This window comes from Adiantum capillus-veneris, chromosome 11, assembly GCF_014529385.1.
Source record: "Adiantum capillus-veneris isolate H3 chromosome 11, ASM1452938v2, whole genome shotgun sequence".
Classification (NCBI taxonomy): domain Eukaryota; kingdom Viridiplantae; phylum Streptophyta; class Polypodiopsida; order Polypodiales; family Pteridaceae; genus Adiantum; species Adiantum capillus-veneris.
Window position 1 is genome coordinate 142,068,134 of NC_140941.1, and position 18,659 is coordinate 142,086,792.

At 41.5% G+C, this 18,659-nt stretch overlaps 1 protein-coding gene across 1 annotated transcript; it reads left to right on the plus strand.

The window, feature by feature from the left end:
* Positions 1-16,539: 16,539 nt before the first annotated feature.
* Positions 16,540-18,188, plus strand: LOC147448131 (bZIP transcription factor 44-like). Its single transcript, XM_086524497.1, has one exon. The coding sequence runs from the start codon at positions 17,399-17,401 to the stop codon at positions 17,882-17,884; it is 486 nt and encodes a 161-aa protein (XP_086380623.1). The 5' UTR covers positions 16,540-17,398; the 3' UTR covers positions 17,885-18,188.
* The last annotated feature ends 471 nt before the right edge of the window (positions 18,189-18,659 follow it).

Genomic DNA, 18,659 nt, shown 5'->3' on the forward strand with positions numbered 1-18,659 from the left:
TCCATGCCAGGACCAAACACATAGAGGTCCATTACCACTACGTTCGAGAGCGAGTATTGGCAGACGACATCGACTTAGTCTACGTCAGCACAGAGGAGCAGATAGCGGATATCTTTACCAAGGCCCTCGGAGCTGAGAAGCTTCGACGTTTCCGGACTATGCTTGGACTCTGCGACATGCAGAGCTCGAGGGGGAGTGTTGAGATGTCAAGCTCTACACCTTGAGCTGGCATCCACTACGGGTCTTGGCCGCTTACGGCATTTACTCACTGGCGCGTTAGGTGACCGACACGGAGGATCTCTGCCAGTGATTTTGCAGCTGGACTACACTTATAGTGCCAGCCTAGTACGCTTCTAGCGAGTTCACACTTAGTGACCGCATGTACATATGTGCTACTTTTCAGCTTTAACACTTAGTCATTTTGTACTCTCTTTTCTGTGAAGAAGAAGAAGAAGCTTTCCATCTTTGTGTGCTTTGTGCTTGTCTTGTGTAGCTCTCTTGCATCCTCATTCTTTACAGTTTAGGCCATCCTTTTATCACCTCTAACTTTGATGGATCCATTTGGATTCCATCTTGAGAGATAATGTGACCTAAATATTGAATCTCTTGCAAGAAAAAATCCCTTTTCTTTCGATTAACATAAAGTTTATTCTCTCTTAAAACTTGAAATATTACCTAGAGATGCTGCTTGTGTTCGTCTAATGAATTAGAATAGATGATAATATCATCAAAGAACACTCCACTGAAGGTTCGATGAGGCTTGAACAGCTTCTCCATCAAGCGGTTGAATGTGGTTGGTGCATTGGTCAAGCCAAAAGGCATGACAATGTATTCGTAAAGACCAAATGTGGTGTGAAATGCGGTCTTTACAATGTCTTGATCAACTATCCTTATTTGATGATAGCCACTTTTTAGGTCAATCCTACTGAAGTAGGTCGATCCTTGTAGCTTATCAAATAGGTCTTCTACCCGTGGAACGGGAAACCTATTCTTGATAGTGATCCTATTTAGTGCTCTATAGTTGACACACATACGATATGTGTCGTCTTTCTTTTGCACTAATAGCATAGGTGAGCAAAATGGAGATGAGCTAGGCCTAACCATGCCCTTCTCAACTAACTCATGCACTTGCTGCATAATCTCCTCTTGTTGAGCTTGAGAAACTCTATAAGGAGGTTTGTTAGGCGGTGAACTTCCTGGAAGAAGTTCAATTGCATGGTCGTCATTACCTCGTTTAGGAGGTAGCTCACAAGGGATGTCGTCAATAAAAACATCTTGAAACCCCTTGAGAAAATTGGATAACTCTAATTTCTTTTGGTTGCTTTTATTTTCTTTTGCTAAAGCATTAGGTTCATTTTGAGAATCTTTAACAAAAATCATATACACGAAAATAGAGCTCTTTATCGACTTGTTGAAAGCTAGTGTATGTACAATGGGGATAGTGTTACCCATTTTCTTAGCATTTATATACATGTCTTTTTCCCTGAACTTAAAGGAGAATCTCCTTTCAGAGAATTTAACATTGGCAAGCCAGGCTATCAAACCATGGTGCCCCTAAGATTACATTCTCATGCTTGAGAGGAGAGATAAAGAAGTCCTCTTTGTCCACATAGCTTTGGACATGAAGCCTCAATTTCCCGATTAAGGGAGTGACTAAAGCTTCTTGCCCCTTGAAAGCACTGTCTGCGGGTAGGACATCTCCCATCTCATAGGCTTGTATGCCTAGCTTGGTGGCCAACTCTATAGATATAAAATTGTGAGTAAACCAGGGTCAAAGAGAATAAAAGCATCATGTTCTCTTACCTTTCCCCAAGCATGGCATAGAGGAGATCCTTTGTGGTGAGTTTGGTGAGTCTCCTCCTCTTGGATTTCAACCAAGGTAGCTCTAGGAGGATCTTGGCGGTTGTTCTTTTGGGGACAAGCGCGGTACGCATGTCCTTGTTCGTCGCACTTGAAGCACCGGTTATCCTTGCGATAACGCTCAAGCTCTTCAGGAGAGAATTTATTTTTACCTTTGTAAACTCCCTTCTCTTTAGCTTTGTTGGAGTTGCCCTTAGGAGACTTTTGGACATTGTCCTTCCCCTTAGGCTCGTTGGAACCCTTGTTTTTCGTGGGCTTATTATTTCTTTTAGCCCCCGTTTGGAAATTGATTCGAGAGGCCACCATAGTATGGTGTATTACCATCGATATGGTATGTGGCCTTTGGGAGTTGACATACTCCGCCATTTCTTCGGTTAAGCCCGCACAAAATTGTTGCTTTTGCTCTCCAAAATCTAACTTTTTGAAGACAGTGGCTTTGAGTTGTAGGTCCCAAAACTTGTCTACATATTTGTGGATGGATTCATATGGAGAGAGCATTAAGCTTTGCCATTCGGTGAGTATTTTTTCTTTGGCATCGGTGGCCAAAAACTCCTTCATAATGGAAGCTCTTAAAGCTTTCCATGTTCGCGCAGCTTCACTGTTGGCTAGTAGGCTAGACCACCATTGCCTGGCGGAGTTTTGAAAGTGCATAGCTACATGGCATAGCTTAGAGGACTCTGCGAAGCCCTCATCTCCGAACGCCGCATCAAATTGTTGGATAAAGGCCAAGACTTTGTCCATAGCACCAAAGGTGCCATCATAGGTAAGGAAAGAGATGCTCTTCCCTCCCTCTTTGAACTTCTTCAGCTTGGACGACCTCTTCCATGTGGCATAGGATTTCCTATGGCCTCTTATTTTTGATGGTTCAAAGGTTGCACCATCACTTTCTTCAGAAGGTGAAGAATTTGAAGAAGGTGGAGGAGAGAGTGACCTTTTTCTCGCCTTTTTCTTGTCTTGATCTTCGTCGTCTTCACCATCACTTTCATAAGAGGAAGAGGATGAAGAAGATGGAGAAGAGGGTGTCCTCTTTCTCGCCTTTTTCTTCTCTTGCTTTTTATCATCCCTCTTTGAATCATGGTGTGGAGAAGGGTGCGATGGTCTTCTCCGCTTTGGTGGTGATGGAGAGCGTTTAGCCCGCCGTCTTCGTGGAGCCATCTCCGCCGAGGTGGCAGGAGACTCACTTCTTTCTCGTTCCTTTGGTGGAGGCTTTTGAGTTCTCCTTTGGGAAGGAGATACATCATCAAGAAGTAAATTCTTGAGCCCTTCATATGGATTCTCTTCTTCTTCCCGAATCGGAGAGAGACCTCTTTTGGAAGTCTCACAAGGAGGCTTCCTAGGTGTTCTCTCGTTATGGTGGTGAGCTTGGAGAATCCCATGAGCACGGAGCTTCCGTTGCACTTCACTTTGGAGAGATGGATTGCCCATGGCTTGTTGAAGCCTAGAAACAAGATAGTTAACAAGCATCATTAGTAGCTTGCTCATTAGCAAAATCAAAGTTATCAACATTAATTTCACTCTCTTTACTATTGTCAACCATTCTAACAACTTTTAGGTGTAAATTTTTTAGATGTACTTTGGCACTTCAAGCCCTAGTTGCTACTCCTCTTTACCCCTTTAGAAAAAGCACTCAAGCTATTGTACCCGTGGCTTGAATACCATTAATTGCAAGGAATAGCACCGGCTCCTGTCAAGCATCTAATAGCTCAATAGTGGTTAAGCCGTAGGCAAGCCCCATAGGACTCCACTCTTAAGACCATAGCTCTCGACGGTGATGCCTCGTTAACTGCACGAAGGTAGGCACACTGCAAGGCTAAAAAATCCCTATTCTACTTACTTACAGGCAATTAATAATACCAACCATTTATAGCTAGCTTGAGGACCTCCCTTCTTGAGCAAGAAAAGAGAAACCTTGTGCTTTGATACCAATGTAACCTTTAATGGCCTAAAAACTTGTGTGTAGCGGAAATTAGCATGAACATAGTGGGCATTTCATTAGAATAGATTCCTAATGAGAATTACAAGAGTGCTTGGGAGGAGAGAGCAACAAAAAGCATAACACCTAGTTATATAGCATGAACAATACTTTCAAAAGAGAGAGAAATTAAGCTATTGACAATAGTTGAGGATCGGATTTACATGGAGCCGTTCCCCCCTTCAAAAGGCTTTGTATTATGGTTTCTCCCATCAAGAGAGACATATACAATACAATTCTTTGTGTTCCTTCAAGACTAGCTAGTGCAATGAAGATGAAAGCTTCATGCACTAAGCAAAACACTTATCAAACACAACATCAATTCTCCCCGATATCAGACCCAAGACCTCACACACCTTCGAAGATGGTGAGACCTAGCAGGGTATGAGAGTAGATTGAGAGGAAGTAGGAGTATTCTTATGAGAAAGATGTACATCTCCTCACATAATCACTCATATTAGCATAGCTTAGCTTAGTAATTAGCATGGTAGAGGAGATGAGCATGCATTGAAGCTTAGCTCTTGGTTGGATTTGCATCACAAAGCCAAGAGTTGTTGGTGTAGGCCTCCCTTCTCACAAGCTTGGAGTAGGTGGTAAGCTTTCCATTAAAGCTTGAGAAGGAGAGAGAGAGAGTCTTCTTTACTTCACACATAAGATTGTGTGAGTGTGTGTGTGATAATGCCTTGCAAAAATCAGCCCTCTCTCTCTCTCTGTCGACCCCTCTTGCTATTTGCTCATGCTCTACCCTCATTGGACCTCCCCAGGCCTAGCCAATGGTAATTAAGCAGTATAAGTGATAGACTTCTGACATGTGTCCCCCTTTCCCCTTTTGTGAGAGCTTTAGGTAATTTAATAATTCAACTAAACTCTCATTGGACCCCTTTGCCTCTTGGCCAATAGTAATCAGGCAAGCCATTGGGCTGCTGAATGCTCATTGGACCCCTTGGGAGACTGTCCAATAGTCTTCTAGAGGACTTAATTCTCATTGGTTCTTTTATTAAGTGTTTTTAAATTAGTTAAACTAGATTTACTCTAGCCTAATTCTCATTGGTCCACCTTCAAGGTCATCCAATAGAAATTGGGTACACCTTGTGGGCATCTGGGCTAGGGAGCTGACATGTGTCCCTCATTCCCTTTGTGTAAAGGGAGCTTGTGTGTGTGTGTGTGTGTGTGTGTGTGTGTGTGTGTGTGTGTGTGTGTGTGTGTGTGTGTGTGTGTGTGTGTGTGTGTGGCTTTCTCTCTCATCCCCTACAGGCAAGGCTCGCCCCCTCCTAAGTAGGGATTGGTAAAGACTTTTTTGGACACAGACAAAGCATCGAATTCCCCCTATGGTTGACCTTTGGACTTGTACAACCTTTGAATTTTGGAACCTTAGCATTTTGGAAGTCTTAATGGGCTGAACCTTAGGGTCTTTTTAGTGCATTGTTGCACATGGCTCTTTTGCAGATGGCCCCCCCTTTGGATCCCTATTGTGGCCGGTCTGCTAGCTTAACCAATATTCTAACTTTTTCTCCCTTGGCACTTTTCCATATTAAATGATCAGTTTAACATGAGAAAATCATTTAGGAGAATTAGATATTGATTATTATGACTCTCTCTCTCTCTCTCTCTCTCTCTCCCCCCCCCCCCCCTTTCTGTGATCTATGGTGACATGTATTCTTTGATCATAATGATAAAGTGCATTTTTAAGTGCCGATCATCATTTGTATCAAGGGTTTATATGGGAGCCTATGTTAGGTCGTTTCTTTGTTCCAATAGTACCTTGTGTTGGTTTTTGAGATAGAGTGTGTGAGAGAGAGAGAACGAGAGAGAGAGATGCAGGTGAATGAAGATTCACACACAATAGTATCACGAATTGTCAAATTTATTGTTCTAGTCTCTGGAAATGGTGGGATTTGTATAGGTTTCGATGCGATAGTCAGTAGTGGTTGACAAAGTTGGCATGCATTGGTAGTTACTCAATAATTAGAGAGAATTACAAATATGTTGATATTTGTGATTGATGGTGGTGGAGAATTGTAGCCAAATTGATGTTGATATTTGTGATTTATGGTGGTCAAGGAATGGTATTACTCCTGGGTATAGCCAAATTGTGGTGACACATAAGCCCTTACCACTCTCGGCATGGCACTATAGTGGTGTTGGAAGGCGTAGTATGGAATTATGCATGCAAAGCGACAAAATTTACATAGTCTACTCTACAAATTGGATGTGATAGGTGGAATCTTTGAGCCATGTCAATGCAATTAGACTAGTGGCTATATTTGCTTTGATTCATGTATGGTTGGACTCATGTGCAAATCCTTTAATTCTAGGTAGTGTTACTAAAAAGGATAGGGCTTTCAAGAGAGCTTCTTGATAGTTAAAACATGGGAAAAATACCAAAATACCCCATACTCTATGGAAATTCCCAAACTACCCGAAAATTTTTAAAATTTCCATAAAACCCTTGTTTCTTAGGATTTATTCTTCTTGGATGATGACTCTATATCTTTTACCAAGGCTTCTATACCGAGTTGGTTCAAGAAACCCCTTACATTAGTTTTAATAAAAGTACTCAATGCTATGGTGTTTTTTGTAATGCTTGCATTGTGGCTCCTATTAGTGTTTCAAGAAAATCCTTTAAATTATTCCCTAGAATAATAATTTGGCAAGGTTTGTGTTGTAAGCAAGGACACATTTGTATGTTAGAGGTATGATGAAAAAGAAAAAAAGGTTCATAGATTTTTCAAGCTTTAGGATGATTGGACTTAGAAGGGTATTAGATACTTCTCTACATGGACTCCAAGCCTTGAATGGACATGACTGTTGTTCCATATGACCAGTTTTTGACTCTCTAAGTGTGAAAATATTTTGCACATCACACAAGTCACAATGTGTTTGTTATAGTACTCTCCAACTCCTTAGTAGGAGAGAGTTCTCAGGCACTATCTTGCAATACTCTTCAACTCCTCAGATGTCCTCTTAAAGCTGTCTAAAGCTCATGTCCATTCAAATTCTAAAGCCAAGAGAAAAAATACCTATAAAATGTTAGGGTAAGCCTTAACTTTCTCTCCAGTTGTTCATGCTTCAAGCCTAAACTACATGCATCCTATGGTTCTAACAAACATTAAAAATCACCCTTAGCTTTTGTGGACTAATGTGTCAAATGATTAAAGTTAAGGTAAAGCCTTTAGTTTGATGTTTGGTTTGGTCTATTGCATGATTTCAAGATTCAATTCATTGCATGTATTTGATGCACAATTTGTTTTAAATACATTTTTCTATGCTTAAAAATCCCAAGCTTCAATAGAAATTTCTACTTCAATGTTGGGTCTAGTCTATTCTAGATACCACTGTAGATGTGTCTACATTAATCCTCCATGTGATTCACCATGTAAGAGGCCTTACTTCCTTGTGGTTCACCAACTCTGCTCTCAATATATTATCTATAATTTGCAACATGCTGACACCGAAAGAAATGGCATATGGAATGAATCCCTAATGCATTGTGGTGTGACCCAAATCCCTAGGGCCATGAAACCTTTAGCTTTGTGTAGCTTATCATATTGCACCAGCACGCTCTACCATGGCAAATTAGCACATTTCCAGAGGTTTAGATTCCTAGGCCATACTTCCATTTCTTGGTTGGATAAATCCAATGATGTCTTGGAAGATTCACTAGCGATTTGTTTATCCACCTCATGCCTAGGGCTATGCTGAAAACTCTCCCTAGAATAAGACATAGTATCCTCTATCTTCCCCATCACAGTCTCCCGACTTTCATTTTGTATGTTGACTTATGAAAATTTTTCCTCGGGCATGTGCATTGTAACCATAGAATTAAGCTCTTCTCGTAGTTGATTTAGGTGCTCTAGGCTATTAGGTCTCCCCAATCTCGAAAAAATAAAAAGCCTTTCAAAACATCTTAAGTGCGTAAATGAAGGGTGAGATCAAGAAATAAAAGACCTATGAAGGTGGAAAGTCAAAAGACTTTTTATGTCCATAATAAAAAGGTGATCGACTTCACATTCGTGCATGTGTTTTACTTCTTCTTTATTTTCCCTTTAGAGTTTTCTTCTCTTTAAATTTTCCTTGCACTATGTACTTGCACTATGAAGGTAGTAACCCATTAAGGAATATTCACCTTATGATAGGCACCTGTATAATCTCTTCTAAAAACTTTGGCTTGACCTTTTGCATGCATGGCCCATCTAATAGTTCAAATTTGCTAATAGATAATCACACAAGTAGGGACAAAGTTGATGTTTTCACAAAGGCTCTATCTCATGAAAAGTTCGAAGTTTTTGCATAACTTTAGGCTTGCACCCCTTTGTGGGTTTGTCATGGAAATGGCCTATGAACTTGAAAATAGAGGAATTAGGAGAATTAAAGAGAGCATTTTTGTGGGACTACTTGAGAACATAGAGGGTGAACCTAATTAGCGGTAGCAACATAACCATAGTACTTGATTAACTTGGCATGAACAATGCTTTTGCAAGAGAGAGAGAATTAGAGAACTTGATAACATTTGAGGATGGGATTTATGTGGAGACATAGATTCTCCCATAAAGAGAGACTTGGTATGGTATAATACAATCTTTGTGTTCCTTGTGACCTTGGTGATGCTATGAAGATGGAAAGCTTCATGCATCATGAACATAACATAAACTTTGTAAAAGCATTAACCATCCCCGGGCTCAGTCCCAAGGCCTCAAACACCGTCGAAGGTGGAGAGAGCTAGCCGGGAATGAGGGTATGGAAGAAGAAGAAGAATCATTCATAGAAGAAAGAAATAGTTCCTCACTTATCATTACTCTTCTTGCTTAGCATAACATAATAGTATAGTAATGAAGGTAGAGAAGATGGAAAGCTTAAGCATTGAAGCATGGCTCTTGGTTGGATTTGCATTCCATAGCCAAGAGTGTTGGTGTAGGCTCTCAACTTCTCAACAAGCTGCACTTTCACCAAGATTGAAGTACTTCATCTTGATCTTCGATTTTTGGAGGGTCTCCTACTAATGCTTCTTTTGGTGGCTCCTTTGTAAGGCTTACATAGGCTCTCATGGAAAGCATTGTGCATGCATGAGCCAATGGTTGAGCAACTTTAATTGGGAAGCCATCTCATTGATTGGCTTAAAATTTTAAAAAGGACCATAGTATCTTTTTGCTAGTTTAGCATGGTACTCTTGGTGACCCGTAGGATTCTTGGCCGTAGTATGCTTTAGATAAGCCTTGAGAAACATTAGCAAGACCCCATCATTTTTATTAAAGGTTAGGGCTCTTTTGTACTTATTAGCACAGCAACCCTTTTTGCCTTTGTTGTGAGATGGATATAACCTCTTTAATCTTTGGAAAAGATCCTTGTGAGTCTCGGCTATATTCATTCAACAGTGAAGATCTTCCTATGTACTTTAAGTAGTAAGGGACTTTTGGATCTTCCCTCTTTAATCTTGAATGGTGCTTTTCCCATAGAAGTATGTACAATGTCATTGTATACATACTCTATAAGAGGTAGGTACTTCTCCCATTGATAACGTTGATCTACGTCCCAGATTCTCAAAAAGACCCTTCCAGAAATTAATGATTATTCTAGGATCTATGTCCGACACTATGGATGTTGGCAAGCCATGATACTTAAAAATTTGAGATCTAGAGAGAGTTGTCATTTGATATGCCTTAATAGTGTTTTTGATAGACATAGAGTGTGTTTTCTTTCTAAGCCTGTTGACTGAAACAATCCAAGTTGCTTCCCTCGATCAAATTTTAATTTTTGGTATATCACGCATTTTAAAACATACTCTTGTATGTTTACTTTTCATGGTAGACCAATAGAAATACATTTCTACTTCTCAAAGAGTAGATTATGGAATCCCTCTTTGCCCCGCATAAGGAGAAGCATGGGATTCATACATGACTCTTATTGTATGGTTATCATTCCTCATTTTGAAGGTAGCTAGATCACTAGGGATGTCATCAATGAAAACATCTTGGAATCCATTTAGGAAATTAGACAACTCTAATTGCTCTTGATTCCCTTTATTACTACTTGTGAAAACATTAGAATCATTACAGATTCTCTAAAAAAAATCATATACGCAAAAACAGAGCTTTTCATTGACTTATCGAAAGCAAGCATATTTACCAGGGATATGGTGTTCCCCGACTCATTAGCATCTACGTACATGCTCTTTTCCCTGTAGGTGAAGTAGATTCTCCTTTTAGGGAACTTCATGTTAGTAGCCATGCAGTTGAACCATGCTGCCCCAACGATAACATCCTCATGTTTGAGAGGGGAGATGAAGAAAACCTCTTTGTCCACATAGCTTTGGACATGAAGCCTCAATTTTTCAATTAAGGAAGTAACTGAGATGTCTTGTCCTTTGATAACTCCATCGGCTTTCAATGTATCTCTCATCTCGTGGGCTTGTACGCCTAGCTTGGTGGTCAACTCCGTGGATATGAAGTTGTGAGTTGAACTAGGGTCAAACAAAATAAAGGCATCATGCTCTTGCATCTTTTCCCAGGCATAGGAAAGGAAAAATCATTGGCAATGAGCATCTTCTTTTGGAGCTTCAACAATAGAGGCTCTAGGCAGCTCATTGCACACATTTCTTTGGGGGCAAGCACGATAGGCCTGTCCTTGCTCTCCGCACTTGAAGCACCGGTTATCTTTGCGATAACACTCTAACTCCTTATGAGAAATTCAATTCTTGCCTTTGTAAACTCCTTTCTCCTTAGCTTTATTATTGTTGATAAAGTTCCCTTGGGAAGAATTTTGAGCATTGTTCATTCCCTTTGCTTCATTTCGATCTTTGTTTTCCATAGGCTTGGTTTTCCTTTAAGCCCCTTGTTGGAAATTGATGCGTGAAGCAACCATAGAGTGGTGGATTACTTTCGTGGCCGTTGGGAGTTGACATACTCAGCCATTTCTTTAGGTAATCCATCACATAGTTGTTGCTTTTGCTCGGAAAAATCTAATTTTTGAAAGACTACTGCCTTGAGATGTAAATCCCAAAACTTGTCCACATATTTGTGGATAAACTCATGGATGAGAAGCTTCAAACTCCTCCATTTGGTAAGCACTTTGTCCTATGCATCGTTTGCAAGGAATTGTTTCATGATGGAACTCGTAGAGTTTTCCATGTCTTTGGGGCTTTGGGTTGCCACGAAGGCTATCCCACCATTGACAAGCCAATTTTTGAAAGTGCATAGCTACATGTCATAGCTTGGAGGACTCCATGAAGCCCTCATCTCCAAAGGCCGCATCAAATTGTTGGATGAAGGCCAATAGTTTGTTGGTAGCACCAAAGGTGCCATCATAGGTGAGAAAAGAGATACTCTTTTCTCCCTCTTTGAACTTCTTGAGCTTTTGTGACCTTCACCATGCAGGGTAAGATTTGTGATGTCCTCCCCTCTTGTATTGTCTAGGAGAATAGCTATTGCTTTCATCGGAAGAGGAGGAAGGTGAAGAAGAGGGTGACCTATTTCTTACCCTTTTTCTTCCTTTGTTTCTCTTCTCTTTTGGAGTGACAAGGAGGAGGACTATGAGTTGGCTATCATCTAGACCGCCGTCTTCGTGGAGCCACATCTTTAGAGGAATTTAGAGATTCGTTACTTTCTCGTTCTTTGGATTCCTCCTCTCGTATGGGAGAGAGGAAGGGAAATCCCATAAGCACAAAGTTGTTGAGTAAATTTGGCTTGCAAAGCAAGGTTGCCCATAGCTTGCTGCAACCTAGTAACAAGATAATTAACAAACATGGGGGCATCATCCTTAGCACCTTCATGTGCAAAATCAAATTTGTCAATATTCATTCTACTCTCTTGGTTATTGTTAGCCATGCTAATTAAACTTATGTATAAAATTACTTTGTGCTTTGGTACCCTCAAAAATCTTAGTTGCTACTCTTCTTTACCTTTGAAAATCAGTCCTCAAGCAGCCACACCCGTGATTTAGACACTGTTGATTGCAAAGATGAGTGAAGAGGGTCTAACATTTCTCGGTTGATTGTTCCTGTTGAGCTTGCTAGTAAGTAGTTCAATAATGGTTATTAAAGGCAAGCCCCCAAGAGACTCCATTATTAAGACTATAGTTCCCAACGGTGTACCTCGAACTAAGTCCTTCTCAACCAAGATAATAGATCCCTGTCCCAGTTACCCTATTGCAATAAACATGCCCAACCTTTCATGGACAACTTAAGGACCTCTCTTCTTAAGCAAGAAAAGAGCAATCAATAGCTCTGATACTAATGTAATGGAAATGGCCTATGAACTTTGAAAATAGCGGAATTAGGAGAATTAAAGAGAGTATTTTTGTGGGACTACTTTGAGAACATAGAGGGTGAACTTAATTAGTGGTAGCAACATAACCATAGTACTTAATTAACTTGGCATGAACAATACTTTTTGCAAGAGAGCAAGAGAGAGAGAGAGAGAGAGAGAGAGAGAGAGAGAGAGAGAGAGAGAGAGAGAGAGAGAGAATTAAAGAACTTGACAACAATTGAAGACCGGATTTATGTAGAGCCTGTCCCCCCTCCAATAGGCTTTTTGTATTTTATAGAGACTCCCATAAAGAGAGACTTGGTATAATACAATCTTTGTGTTCCTTGTGACCTTGGTGATGTTAGGGTAAGCCCACACTTGTGGCACCACATGGGAATGACCCCTTGTCTACTAGGACCGATGAGGAGATGACATGGTCCAATAGGAAAAGGTTGCAATGCTTCTAGCCAATGGATGTAAACCACAAAGCCTTTATATGAGGCTCACATGTATGAAATTTGTAAGAGTTATTAGTGGAGTTCATTTTAGTATTTGTTCGCTTCCATTTTCTCACTCCTTGAAATTCCTACATCTGGTATGAGAGCTAGTTGGACACTATCCCTTTTGCTTTTTGCTATTGGAAGCTCTCTATCTCTCCTTTCAAATTTCCAAAGGTCACGAATTATTTTTCATTTTTTTGCAGCATTTGTTAGCAAAAAGCCAAGTCTCAGGTTGAGGATGAGGACAAACGTGTAGTGTCTAGAAGGGAATGCATTAACTTTTCAAGGCATTACCCCTCCACATCATAGCTATTCTTGCCAAAAAGCTACACCTGCCTCGAGCCAATTTTCAAGCCCATTCTTGGTTGTTGTTCACCCAAGATCTTACAACCTTGCACATTATTGCGAGCTCCTGTAACTCACTCTGCAGAGTCCCGCCTTCAACTCTTGCTACAAGATCCTTGCCTGTGAGCCTTCACAACTCTTGCCACTCTCCAACATGCCCATTTGCGTTGCTCTCATAGGCACTATCACCTGCTAGCCCTCGGCATTGCCAACTGTCAGCTCTAGCTCATCGTCATCCAAAACATCTCCCATTGACATCATTTGGAAAGCTTCGTGCATCACGAGTATAACATAAACTTTGTAAAAGCATTAACTATCCTGACCTCAGTCCCAAGGCCTCAAACACCTTCGAAGGTGGAGAGAGATAGCGGGAAATGAGGGTAGAGAAGAGGAAGAAGAATCATTCATAGGAGAAAGAAATAGTTCCTCACTTATCATTACTCTTCTTGCTTAGCATAACATAATAGCATAGTAATGAAGATGGAGAGAAGATGGCAAGCTTAAGCATTGACGCATGGCTCTTGGTTGAATTTGCATTCCATAGCCAAGAGTATTGGTGTAGGCTCTCAACTTCTCAACAAGCTTGGAGAAGGAGATGGAGTTCTTGCACTTTCACCAAGTGAGAATGTGTGAAAAATGAGTGCGTGATAGGGTGAGCTTGAAGCTCATTGGACCCCTCTAACCCTAGCCAATCACATGCACAATGCATTTCAAGCAACATGGGTAGCCTTTGGACAAGTGTCCTCCTTGTAACCCTTTGAGAGAGAGAGCTTAAAAATATCTAGATATTTGTTGAATTGAACTAGAAGCTCATTGGACCCCTCTTTGGCCCAGCCAATAGGATTAAGCACACCATTTGGCTAAGCATAGGGAGAGCTTGACATGTGTCCATGTGCCCCTTGAAAAAGGGTGCCCTTTGGGTGAGTGGGAGGTTAAGTCAGAGATTCCCCTAACTTTGGGGCTTTCCTTCTCCTTTGTAGGGTCTCTTTTTGACTCAAGCACCTTACCTCCCATGCATGGGAGCTTCTCAAGCACCTTCCTCATCAAGCATGACAAGCACCTTAAGCACCTTAGTCAGCAAGCACCTCAAGCACTTTACTCATTAAGCATGACAAGAACCTCAAGCACCTTAGTCACCAAGCATGACAAGCACCTCAAGCTTGGTCCGGGTTTCCACCTGAAGCACAGCCCTAGCTTGCCTAATGTCTAAGGACTTTTAACACTAACCTTTGGAGGTTTTTAATAAAGTTAACCCTAAGGTATTTTAAGCTGCATTAGATGCACGTGCCTTTAATAAACTACCTACTTTTGGATCCATATTGAGATGTAACATCTCTCCTCTTGGTCCTCTTCTGAGATAAGTCTAGAAGCACTTATTGCACATTGCTCTTTGGTAGACCGTCTCCTTTTGGATCCCTATTGAGATGAAACCATCTCTCCTCTTGCTCCCTTGCTGAGATAGGTCTAGAAGCACTTATTACACATTGCTCTTTGGTAGACCGTCTCCTTTTGGACCCCTATTGAGATGCAACCATCTCTCCTTTTGGTCCCCTGTTGAGATAGGTCTAGAAGCACATGTCTCTATTCTAACTCTTGTTCCCCTTTTATCTTCCCAAATTAAATGATCAGTTTAATTTGAGAAAATCATTTGGTATAGATATTATATTTTATGACAGGATTGCTCACATAGGTTTTGGCACTTCCCTACACAAGAGTGTTAGTTATGTTGACTACACTTTCCATGGAGGATTTGTTATCTTATTATTTCCACTTAGGATCATCAAACACTTGTTTCTCATTAAGAGGTTTTTATCCCTAAGCTTATATATACACCCATCATTCTAGGGAAAATCTTATCTTTGTACACTCACTAATACTACTTCCTATGTTGTGTGCTCTTGAGCTTCTCCTTCATCTTGTCCATATGTGCATGCATTGGTACAACCATAATGCCACCACCCGAATCCATCGTAGAGGGGCAAGAAGGTCAGGATAGCATGAAAATGTACCAAGGTGGTTAAGATGGCTTGAGACCAAGGGGGTCATGAATTTAAGGGATGACCAAGTAGGTAGATGCTCCATGATCTAACATGTATAAGGGCATGGGATGATTATGAGAGGCCCAGCTCAAGCGCAACTTACCCAAGGAGGTTGGCCAATGTGAAATAACCTTGAGGGGAGAGGTAAATTGGTTGGGAGGAGAGTAAGACACATGCCATTGAGTATTGTAAAAGTTGTGAGTGCAAGTAGGAGAGAGAACTTGATGAGCGAATATTTAGATGGCAAAGAAGGGCACTCTCCTACCGTATTTAGTGTCAAGCCTCACATGAGGGCAAGGGACAAGTTGTAGGTTACAAACAAGTGGATATTACGATCCCAAGGCCATGAAACTCTCTCTTTTGAAATATGAGGGTGGTGATGCGTCGCACTTTTTTTTGCCGTCGATCTCGAGATCCCCACCGTCCACCGATGATCCCATGGCGGGGTCTTCATTCAAGACCCGTGCCATTTAGTCACGAGGCTCACCCATGTGCTAAAGCCTTTTTACAAAGTTCAAAGTAATAGAAGTTTTGTCTTTGTGGGTACTATCAACAACCAAGAGACTCAAAGATAGAAAGTTACTCATAACTTCTAGTAGGTAAAGGATGATGACTATAGGGCTCACCAAAAACCTTTTTTCTAACTAGAGAGAAAAAGGACACGCTTTAATATCTCTTGGTTTTGAGGTCAAAATTTGCAGGAGTTATCAGCTTCTAGCTCAGAGTAGTAAAATTTCATCGCTTTTTATTCAAGGCACTCTCAGAATCTAGTCGAGACTTTGGAATTTTTAGCTGGATGAACATACATTGAAGGCCATTTTTTTGCGAGCAATAATGACAAGGCAAATATAAGTTGGTACGACAGTGCATATTACATGATATCTATTATCCTTATAAATTGTAATATGTGCATAGCCCGGATTCATAGGGATGGGGATAGAGCCCTGCATCCCATCAACTTTTTTGTCCTTTGCAGATAACTATAGCACGCATGGGAGGACAGTCTCTTACAAAAGTCGAAGGTAGGAGAGGTTGTTCGCCAGCTTTGTCGATTTAGACAGAGTTAAACCCTAACCCTTGTCTTGTGACTATTTGACACCCCCTTGTTAGGTGGGATCCACGATCCATGATCTTTGGATGATGTGGACAGTTCATTTATTTTCAAGAATAAAAAGATTTCGATTAGGTTTACCCATGCCACTTGAACCCTCCTCCTCCCACACCAAAGACAACATCTCTCCCATTAAGACCACTTGAAATGGGGGTGAGAATGTAAAATAATATGGCAAAAGTGAGGGGGTGGGGATCCTATGGTGTTCACTTGGAGATCACTTTGGAATGGTTGGGGTCACATTGTGGTCACTTTGAAATAGGGGTGGGTTCACAAGGTGATCACATCTCAATTAAGAATCACAAGAGGATCACTTGATGTTCACATTGAGTTTCCTTGAGGTTCACTTTGAGTGTGATCACATGATGTGATCATTTGGGCATTAATCCGCCATCGGACGGTGCAAAACCAATCTCGATGCCCCCAATTAATAGGGACCATTGATCCCACCTTGACACAAGGGGTGTCAAATAATCACGAGGCCACCTTGGCTGTTCAAATGTGCTCTTATCTATTTAGTTGACTAAAGATGAGTATCAAATAATGAGCGTTGAGTTGGCCCAGTAATAACCGCCTCTTCAAAACTCTTTTTGTCAAAGACACGTTTTATTGCCCATTTCATGGGAAGGTGCGCGTGACAAGTTGTTGTCTGCTGCACAACGCAACTTTTAGTTGGATAATTGGATTGCCTCCTCTTGGCATAGTTTCCTACGACGTCCGCCTGGCCCCCCAAGTTCCACCAACGCTCTCTCTCTCTCTCTCTCTCTCTCTCTCTCGCACAGACAGACCCACCGGTCACCCACATCATACATGGCCCAAAACTTTGTGTTATGCTGGGCAGCTTGACACTCTAGCATTGCTCTCAGACTTCGGTACAGATTAGATGAAATTACACGGCAGCGCTCGAAAAAAACTTTCTTCCGGAGAGATTGTGTATTACGCATGTCTGTAGACTTTGTGTGTACTGGCGTCTGGATGCAGGTATTGCATCAGCGTTGGCAACTTGGCATTGGCATTGCAATTTGGGTGTACTCGTGCGAACACATCATCAATGATCAGCATCAAGTCTTCGAGTGAGACTCTGTCAATGTCCCCATCTCGGCATGTGCGTGCGTTCGCACACACCCCTGGGTCCTCTTGCATTATAAGGCCCAAACAACTGATCATTGGGCTTTCCAGCTCTGCGTTCCCTTCTTTACAGGACTGAGCTCCCTTGTCTCCTTATGTTGCATTAGGCATTGCATCCACCTTCAAGCTTCTCTCTATTCAACCACCTTAGCTTCTATCCTCTCCCTCTTACCGATATTGTCAGGAGCATCTACTCACTTGCCATGGCCTTTTTCGAGGAGTTGGAAGTTACTATCCATGAAGAGCTGGACAGAGGGAATCATGGTCACACCAGTCTCATAGTTTCCTCCGGAGGCAAGAGCTCTCCTAGTGGAAGCGACACATACAATGCAACGTATGGAAACTCAACCTCAGATGAAGATCAGCAAATGGTCGATGATAGGAAGCAGAGGCGCATGCTGTCCAACCGAGAATCTGCACGGAGGTCTCGGCTTCGGAAGCAGCAGCACCTAGACGAACTAAGGTCTCATGTGGCTCAACTAAGGGCACAAAACAGTCAAATGCTCAGCAGCTTCAGCTTAACATCAAAACACTACGCTCAGGTGGCTGAGGAGAATCGCATTCTGCGCTCTGAAGCTATCAACATGAGTCATCAGCTTCAAAGCTTGCATGATGCAATGGTACTGTCCCGCCACCACCCCATCGAATTAGCACATAACGAGGAAATATCTCAATCTCTTGGAGGCTAGCCACTTTTCCATCCCCCCCCCTCCCCCCAACACCAAAACACCCACCAGAAAAACACACCCCACCGAAATACGAGACCCACCAGCAGAGTCCTGCTGAGTTCAGTGCAGCAGACAAGATGGCCACAAGTGTAGGATCGTACATAAAAAATATCTGCAGCAAACAGGGTAGGGAGCATTAGAATGGATTTTTTTCATGTATATCAAGACTGCAAAATGTTCAGGTCATCTCATGACTTCTCTTTGTTCTCAAACTACATAACAGTCAACGGTTTAGGGTGTAGTTGCTTAACACATGCACCAAGCATTGAACAGTTTCTTAATGTTTATGACGGACAAGTGAAATTTCCCACATCAACTGATGAGGTGTTGATGGCCTGGGATAAATGTTGGCCCTGCCAGCTACATCGCAAACATGCAATGAATTACATAAAGCCTTATGTTGCACTATCATGTCTTGAATGTTCTGTTGAAATCATTAAGTCATCCAAAGAACTGTAACTGTAATGCATGTTCTTGCTTATTCATATCTAAATGTAGATTACGAATTGTCAACTTTTAGTTTATTATGATCCGTGGCGTCAATCCAAACTAAAACAGTAGCCATCCCATGAATCTTGAAAAAATAAGCCAGAACTGTATGTTTCAAGCACCTCAGCATACTTCCATGGTCACACTTCGCATACCAAATCACGATTACATTACATGCACATTTCATGTTTGCATGCCAGCCTCTCCTTGTTACTCGCACATGTCTCTTAACCCATTCACGGCTGTC

What these genes read in the sequence shown, in the direction of transcription:
- LOC147448131 (XM_086524497.1), top strand. Translation starts at nt 17,399, where the DNA reads ATGGCCTTTTTCGAGGAGTTGGAAGTTACTATCCATGAAGAGCTGGAC.